The sequence below is a fragment of the Hyperoodon ampullatus genome (assembly GCF_949752795.1).
Source record: "Hyperoodon ampullatus genome assembly, chromosome: 14".
NCBI classification, from domain to species: domain Eukaryota; kingdom Metazoa; phylum Chordata; class Mammalia; order Artiodactyla; family Ziphiidae; genus Hyperoodon; species Hyperoodon ampullatus.
This window is the reverse complement of record NC_136927.1, coordinates 62,411,520-62,420,786: the sequence shown is the minus strand read 5'-3', so window position 1 is coordinate 62,420,786 and position 9,267 is coordinate 62,411,520. Positions and strand designations below refer to the sequence as shown.

The 9,267-nt window shown below is 47.5% G+C and overlaps 1 protein-coding gene across 1 annotated transcript; it reads left to right on the top strand.

Moving 5' to 3' along the window:
* On the top strand, positions 1–4,686 carry PLAGL2 (PLAG1 like zinc finger 2; the record flags this gene model as incomplete). Its single annotated transcript, XM_079719959.1, has 2 exons — positions 1–260; positions 3,456–4,686. 2 exons carry the CDS (start codon positions 1–3, stop codon positions 4,684–4,686), a joined length of 1,491 nt encoding a protein of 496 aa, XP_079576085.1.
* Between the last annotated feature and the right edge of the window lie 4,581 nt (positions 4,687–9,267).

Genomic DNA, 9,267 nt, shown 5'->3' with positions numbered 1-9,267 from the left:
ATGACCACATTTTTCACCAGCGTCCCCCCCTGGATTCAAGATGCAAAGCAGGAGGAGGAAGTGGGCTGGAAACTAGTTCCCAGGCCTCGGGGCCGGGAGGCGGAGAGTCAAGTGAAGTGCCAATGTGAAATCTCGGGGACACCCTTCTCAAATGGGGAGAAGCTGAGGCCTCAGAGCCTCCCCCATCCAGAGCAGAGACCGTATAGCTGCCCTCAGCTGCACTGTGGCAAGGCGTTTGCCTCCAAGTACAAGCTGTATAGGTAGGTGACACTCCCATACCTCTTCCTGCCCTGAGGTTTCCAGAGGATAAAGCCAGAGAGACTCCACTGAGTGTGGGACTTTATCTGTGGCAGAAGAGTAGAGGTTAATTTGTCCCATAAGTGTACCCTGAACGTCAACCGTTTGAGGTCACTCACTGAAAAATAATGGTGGTATTTTTTATTCAAACACTAGAATCTGATGGGTACAACATCAGATAGCCACGAACAAACCAGATAGAATTTTTTTTTTTCAATACAGGTATACCTCATTGTATTGCCCTTCACTTTATTGTACTTCTCAGATACTGCCCTTCACTTTATTGTACTTCTCAGATACTGTACTTCTCAGATACTTCAATTTACAAATTGAAGGTTTGTGGCAACTCTCAGTCAAGAAAGTTGGCCCAGTTTTCCAACAGCATTTGCTCACTTCATGTCTCTGTGTCATGTTTTGGTAATTCTCACAAAAAAAGATTATAGCTTGCTGAAGGCTCAGATGATAGCTAGCATTTTTTAGCAATAAAGTATTTTTTAATTAAGTATATACATTGGTTTTTTAGACATAATGCTATTGCACACTTAATAGACCACAGTATAGTGTAAACATAACTTTTATATGCACTAGGAAACCAAAAAATTCATGTGACTCCTATTATTGTGACGTTCACTTTATCGCAGTGGTCTGGAACCAAACCTGCAATATCTCCGAGGTATGCCTGTGCTACTTTCCCCACCTACGTCAGGTAATGGTCAGAATATTAGCCCCAAATTAGGAATCAGTTTTAGAAGTTTAGAAGGAAAAGGAGACCCTCAGGTCCAATCTGTAAATTTTAAAGTGCAGGCTCAGAGTGGAGAAGTAACTTACCCAAGGTCTATAGCTTCTTAGGTCCTGCAGTGCCTCTTCTACTGAACTAGCATGCCACTCAGATGATTACTTATGTCTCTGTAGAGTACCTGGTGTCCTCTGGGTTGGAAGATTTCCTGAAACTTCTAAGCCCAAGAACCCCTACTTAAAGTGAAATGGAATGTGAAAGCCCTGATGTAAAGCAGATAATGACAGAGCAGCTTTGAAGGGAGGGGGGCCCACTCGGACGAAATTTTGATTTTATCTTTGCCTTTCCATCAGAGGACTATGAACATGCCCTTACCAATAATGTAGACTTCCTGATGCACAGTCATTCATCTCTTGACTATTATTTATTGATCTCCTGCCACATACCAGGCACAGTGTTCAGTGATACGGACAGAATAGTGAGCCAGACAGATGGGGCTGCTGGCCCTCCTTGAGTTTACTGTCTAATAGCAGGGACAGACAGTAAATGAGTAAATGCAAGAACAAGATGACCACAGAAAGCCTCAGTTCCTTGTCTGGAAAACAGTTGATAGGAAGGAACTAAAACAGGTAACAGGGTAGCGTGTGGCCAGGGTTGCCCTCATGACAGTTCTGTTGTCCTCAGGAATGCTTTGATTCTGTGTGCTCCTCTGTCTTAGGTGGATTTCAGTTGGGGCTGTCCTCTTAGACTTTCTTAGTGACAGTCTGAGTGTCAGTGGGAGGCTACAGGAAAGGTCCTGGGCCAGGAGACAGGAGCCTTGACTCCACCCTTAGTCACTGTATTTTAGGTGAATTACTAAACCTCTCTGGGCCTTTGTTTCCTCACCTTGAAAATGAGGGAAATAGACTGTGGATCGCTCAGCATCTCCCTCTCATACGTTTTCATGCCAGTTGTGTCACAGGAGGTTAATAGTAACCCTCATAGGTGTGAGCACTCAAACATAGCATGAGGGTAATGGGTACGATTGATAAGAATCACTGGGTGCCGTGCTAGAGACAGCAGTGGCATACCTAAGTGAACCTGGGTCTCAGGAAGGTCTGTGTTTAAATTCAGCCTCTGCCACTTACTGACTGGTGGGTGGGGCTGCCCTGTGCTTCAGCCTCTTATGGAGGACAAGGTTAATCACACATCTCACACAGGGCTTGCAAACGGTGGGACTCCAGAGTCTTGCTGAGTTGATTCTGAATGTACTATGGAGCTCTGGATTGCAGTTCCTGGATTCTGAGCTGCTTTCCAGACAGAAAGGAGCAGGAGCAAACCAAGGGACACTGAGGTGCCAGATCACTAAAAAAAAGTTTTTAAATGTTGCTGCTGTGCTCGCTTCGGCAGCACATATGCTAAAATTAAATGTTGCTGCTTTATGTGGCAAACAATTTAAGTGGTACCAATGGACATGCAGTGAAAAATGAATTGTCACACTCGAAGCCAGTATTCTCCTCCCCAAAGGCAGTTTCTTGTGTATTCTTGTTGAGACGTTCAAACGTGTATTCCCTTCCTTCTTTATTTTCACAGGGGATTGTATTACACACACTATACTGAACTTCCTTTTTTGACTTGGCTCCCTATATCTTCGGATATTGTTCCAGATCAGGAAGTTTAGATATATTTCATTTTCCCTTTATTGTGTCATTTAAATTTTTGTAAATACGCTTTTTTTTGCAAAGGAAATGCATTCAAAATTCAAAAGGTATATAATGAAAATTCTCTATCACACCCATAAAAGCTGCCCATTTCTTCTCCCCATAGGTAGCCAATGTTGTCAGTTTCTTGTGTAGCCTTCCAGAAATATTTTAAGCTCATACAAGCAAACATACGTATATCTTCCCTCTTTTCATTTGTATAGTACTATTCCATAGGCACTATTCTGTCTCATGGGTTTTTTTGACTTAAGTGTATCTAGGAGCCTGTTACCTGTGGTACATATAAAGCTGCTATTATTTTAAAAAGTTGAGTTGGGAATTCTCTGGTGGTCCAGTGGTTAGGACTCTGTGCTTTCACTGCTGAGGACCCAGGTTCGATCCCTGATCAGGGAACTAAGATCCCACAAGCCTCATGGCCAGAAAAAAAAAAAGTTGAGTCATTTTATGGACTTAGAATAACTTAATCAGTTCCCTATTGATGAACATTTAGATTGTTCCTGATTTTTTGCTACTAAAATCAGTGCTGCAAAGAATAGCAGTACCTGTGATTTTGCAGGTGGTCGAGGATATCTATAGAATACAGTTGGCATGGTATTCCATTCCACTGCATGGTTGTACCATAATTTTTGTGTCTAGTTGCTTGTTAGTGGACAACTCAGTTGTCTCTAGCCAGCCCTTGTGATCTCATTTCTTTCTCCTCTGTCCTCTATCCCTATCTCCAGGCACATGGCCACTCACTCAGCCCAGAAACCCCACCAGTGCATGTACTGTGATAAGATGTTTCACCGCAAGGATCATCTGCGGAACCACCTGCAGACCCATGACCCCAACAAAGAGGCCCTCCACTGTTCTGAGTGCGGTAAGAATTACAATACGAAGCTGGGCTACCGGCGCCACCTGGCCATGCATGCCGCCAGCAGTGGTGACCTCAGCTGCAAGGTGTGCCTGCAGACCTTCGAGAGTACCCAGGCCCTGCTAGAGCACCTGAAGGCCCACTCACGCCGGGTAGCAGGTGGTGCCAAGGAGAAGAAGCACCCCTGTGACCATTGTGACCGGCGGTTCTATACTCGGAAGGATGTGCGGCGGCACCTGGTGGTCCACACAGGCCGGAAAGACTTCCTGTGCCAGTACTGTGCCCAGCGATTTGGCCGCAAAGACCACCTGACACGTCATGTCAAGAAGAGTCACTCGCAAGAGCTGCTCAAGATCAAGACAGAGCCAGTGGACATGTTAGGCCTGCTCAGCTGCAGCTCCACAGTCAGCGTGAAGGAAGAGCTGAGCCCTGTGCTGTGCATGGCCTCTCGGGACGTGATGGGGGCCAAGGCCTTCCCTGGCATGTTGCCCATGGGCATGTATGGTGCCCACATCCCTACCATGCCCAGTGCGGGTGTGCCACACTCCCTGGTGCACAACACGCTGCCCATGGGTATGAGCTACCCTCTGGAGTCCTCACCTATCTCTTCCCCAGCTCAGCTTCCTCCAAAATACCAGCTTGGATCTACCTCATACTTGCCCGACAAATTGCCCAAAGTGGAGGTGGATAGTTTGCTGGCGGAGCTTCCTGGAAGCCTGTCTCTCTCATCCGCTGAACCCCAGCCCGCCTCACCTCAGCCGGCGGCAGCTGCGGCCCTCCTAGATGAAGCACTGCTCACCAAGAGCCCCGCCAACCTCTCTGAGGCCCTCTGCGCTGCTAATGTGGACTTCTCCCACCTACTGGGCTTTCTTCCTCTCAACCTGCCCCCATGTAACCCGCCCGGGGCCACAGGAGGCCTGGTCATGGGCTACTCCCAGGCTGAGGCGCAGCCCCTGCTCACCACTTTGCAAGCTCAGCCTCAAGATTCCCCGGGAGCTGGGGGACCGCTGAACTTTGGGCCTCTGCACTCCTTGCCTCCTGTCTTCACCTCTGGCCTGAGCACCACCACCCTGCCTCGTTTCCACCAGGCATTCCAGTAGCCCCAAGGAGGACCTCAGCTCAGTCTTGGCTCTGTCAAGGAGTCTCAGTATCTACCCCATATGCATCCCCCATGAAGGCAGCTGAGCTTTCAGAGCTGAGTTCAAAAAGAAAAATTCCAGTATCTGTATGGAGCACTTGGTTTGGGGGCTTGGGCTCCAGGATCAGTTCCAGGAGGAGCCTTGAGCCCCAACCCCATGAAAAGATGTCATACAATAGGACTTCAGGTATTTTTACTTTTTTTTTTTTTTTTAATCTGAATCGGGAGCCACACCTAGCCCTCTCCCTCTCCAAAGCATCAGAACCTCCTTCTCTTTGGAGAAGGGAGAGGTCTCTTGGAGACACAGAGGGTTTTACTTTGGATGACCTCGAGAGAAATAGCCCAAGAAGCCCATCTTCTGGTCCCAGCCTGCAGACCCCACAGCAGCTGGTGAGGCCCGGCTGCAGAGGGTCCATCGCCTGCTTCCAACCAACAGGCAGGAGAGAGGGCCTCTGTTCTTCCCCATCACCTCCATCCCTCCTGTCCTAGCACCTCCATTTTCAGTGTTTTCCAGCAACGGTACCGTTTACACAGTCGCCTCAGACACACCATTTCACCTCCCTTGCTGAGCTGTATAGCCTTAGAATGATTGCAGTGAACATTGTTTACACACCGTGAATCCATTCCCACCAGTCCATTCCAGTTGGCACCAGCCGGAACCATTTGGTACCTGGTGTTAACTGGAGCCCTGTTTACAAGGCGGAGTCGGGTCTCACTGACTTCTCTTCACTTGAGGTCATATTTTTCCCCTGTGGGGAAATAAACTGACTTTGGACTGCTTCAGTCTCTGCCATCTTCCATGACTGTGTCTGTTCCTGCCTTCCTCGGTAGAGTCCACAGGAGACAGGCAAGAAGATTGGAGCAGTTTTCTCACAGGTCTGCAATTCTGTTTTTCTCCAAGTACAGCACGACCCCCTCATCCTCCTTGTGAACTGGAGAGGGGAAGAAATGAAAGGCATGCCCACTTCCATCACCCCCCGCCCCAGTTCTCTAATCCCCACCCTGAATGTCATGAGCTTTTATCATTAGTCTTGGGACGAGGGACTCCGGTTCTAGGCTGGTGTGGATAGCAAAGGAGAGGGTGAGACCTCATTTGTCTCTCTCCTGTCTCTTTTCCAGGAAGTTGTGGAATTGTTGGAAGAAGAGTTTTCAGAAAGTTAGGACTGGGCAGATGGTTGAGTCCTAATCTCTGGGTGTACATCATTGCCTCCCATACCAAACTGTTTTCTTCCCTACAGTGTTCCTCCTCTCTCCCACTTTGCAGTCCCGTGGACTCAGGCCCACTGTGCCTAGGCTTCTCTGCTCTCCATCAAAGAACTTCCATCTTCCTTTTGTGGCCCCTCTCACTTTTGCCCCCAGTACTCAGCAAGTTTCTCGCAACAAATGATTAGTTCTTCTCTTCTGACTTGTGGGGCTCCCTGCCACAGACAGCACAGCTCTTGCCCAGCTGAACCCCATCCCTGCTTCATCTCAGTTCTGCATGGGCTTCGCTCTTCCCACTCGTGGAAGGGAGGCAGCTCAGGGACCACCAGTGTGGGGCCCTCTTGAGACACTTCCACTCTGATTCAGAAACACACTCCTACCTCTTTACTGTTAACTCCTACAGATGCAGCCAGCAGTTTCTGGGCGCTTCTCTCAGCAGGTGCCTCATACTGGCTTCTCCACTAGGGTTTCAGGACAAACTACCGAGGAACTGCCTCAGCCTCTTCCCAGTCCTCCCCTCCTCCCCCTTCTGTCTAGAAACCACTTTGGTTTATCATCAGGAACTGAGCAGGTCCAAGACCCAGGCTTCTGCTTCAGCCCAGGCCAGTACTCTTCCTTTGAGGTGAAAGCCTTAAAATGTAGCTCCCTGGCCCTTGATTGGAAATAATGTGGAGTGAATAAGCATGTTTTAATTTAGGCAGGCTAGTTTGGGATACCTTTAAAAAAAAAAAAAAGACAAAACCAGATATAAAGGTGTCTGGCAAGATTAGAATCAGAGTAGGTGATTTGCTTCTAAAAATTCGTTTCAGTGAGTCCCAGGGACTAATTAAGGTTTACTTTTGAAAGCGTCCCCTTGGTACGCAGCCACCTCCTGCATGCTGTGCATGTTATTGGGACTCGTATATAGGAAATGGTATGTGAGGATCCAAACAGGACCCTGCTGCCATTCTCCTTGTCGTCTCTGATCTTCATCACTAGACCCAGCAACCCTCACCCCTCCCTGCTGCCTTCCCTGCATCTTTCGTTTACAGAGGCAAATGGGCCTCTGGCCACAGAATACAAAGTCTTGGGCGGTTAGAAGAGTCCCCTCCTCTTTGCCTGCTCTTTCCTGTCCCTTCCTTGAATACTCGCCCCCGTTAGTGATGCTGGGAAACTCACAGGACAGGCAAAGCAGCTATTTAAAACCTTGTAACTGGGGCCTTGCCCCTCCTCCCCTCACTTCTTCCTTCCGTCCTGTTCCTCTTCTTCCTTCAATGCCCTTCCCACCCACGAGGAATTTTCCTATCACTGTGAACTTTGCTGGTGCAGAGGAACATTTGCCTTCACCGTTTTTTTTTTTTTTTGGACCATAGACACCCAGCCATTTCTTAAACCTCCCCAAAATTAAAAAAAGTCCACATTGGCCTGGTTGTTCAAAGGATAAGAATAGCTTTATCCTACTCAGTACCAAACCCACTTCAGTACCCTTACTGAGGCCATGAGAGCCTAGGGGTTTCTGCCCAGGACAGGAGCCATGGCATGTTGGCAGAGACCAAACGGGGACCAGGAAAAGGGGTGATGTTCCCTTCCCCCCGCCACCTCCAGCCTCTGTCAGCATGAGCTGCCGTGAACAGTGGCAGGCAACTCCCCCTCTGCACAGTAGCTGGTCAGGGTTGAGTGCAGTCCTGGGGGCCAGGGGATAGCATGCCCAGTTGTGTCAGCTCAGAGGGTCTGCACATCTTAGAGATGTGAGAGGTAGGGAAAGGAATAACTGATGTTTTTTCCCTCACCCTTTTACAATGGCATTTTGTTAATGGAAATCTGGGAAGCAGGTGTGATTACTTCTTTTGCTCATAGATATTGTTCTAAGTTGAAATTCTCTCACTGCCCTAAACTTTCCCCTAGTAGCCCTTTAAGTCCCCACCCCCCTTCTTTTTGGTAGCTGTTTTCTCCACCCTCTCTCCACCTCCTCTCTTATCTAGGAGCTGTTTTTAAGCACGATTTTTTTTTAACAGTTTATATTGTACAGGATCAATATTTTGCTTTTTAACAAGGATATTTATGTAATAAGAAACTTTGCCTTAGGCAGGTGTTGGCCAGAAAAGTCCAGATTCCTCTGGGACCCCACCCTGGCCTCTCCTGGAACTCTGAACCTGCTGTGGAAGGAATTGGCTGTAACCTCACCACTGGAGAGTAGGGTCTGTGGCGAGGGAAAGGGGTGTACTGGTTGTGACAGGAGAAGGATCCACCATCATAATCTAGTGCCTCTATGGAGGGGTTTGGAAGAAGCATTCCAGTTCAGTTTCTTCGGGTGTGAGCTTCCTTCCTTAGCGGCTTCTCCCCATAGTGCACCTCTCCACCTCCTACTGTTCGGCACTAGAACTCCTGAAACACCACTTCTCATACACCTCCCTCCCTCCTTCCCAGTGGTCAAGGCTTTGGAGCCACTCTTTCGGAACGCCAGATTATTTAAAGAGAGAAAAATACAAGACAAAACCTTCTAGCACTTTGTAAACACAGTGAATAACCTCTTGGAGTATTTTTGGCTTTATATAAAACAAGGTTTTTAATTGTAAAATATAAGTGCCATTAGAAAATGCACAGGGCCTATCTTTGTTAAAGTAGATTTTTCAATGTTTTGCAGAATTACATTTTCAAAAAAAAGTTTTTATAATGAAGTTGTTTATTAAAAACTTCTGAATGATGTGTTTGGAAGTTGTGAACCTGTTTGATTGGGAAGGGGTAGGAGAGAGCCTGAAGAAGAACTGGAATCCAGACATCTTCAGCATCCAAGGGGATGATGAGTATAGGGCAGACAGTAACAACCCTTCACATTAGCACCTACAAACTTTGCACTTTGAAATTAAAGATCTTTGAGGTAAGTGGCATCATGCCACCACTTAATAATCTTGGGTGCAAGAGTCAGAAAAACCAAATTGGCTTAAACGGTGACATTTCATGTCACTGAAAATGACAGATGGAGTGCAGTCTTGAGGTTAATACTGATCCAGCGACTCAAACATGGTTGGCCTTAGCATTCCTGTGTTTGCCGTATCTTGTGCACTTGTGACTTCATCCTCCAGCCCTTCAAAATGGTTTGTCCCTTTGTGTAGGAGAAGAATGCTGCCATAATTCCAGTCATTTTCACACAGTGCTGACCACAAATGGAGAGGGACCCTTTCTGGGCTCTCTAAGGAGAGAGGAGTCCTTTATTCACGGAAGCCTCAGTAAGCGTCTCCTGTCTCATTGGCCGTGATGGCATTCTGTACCATCCCAAAACCAGTCATTATACGCCATTGATGACAAGGCTGAGACAAGGGTTGGAGTAGTTTCTCAAAGGAAATTTGGGGTACTGTTAGGA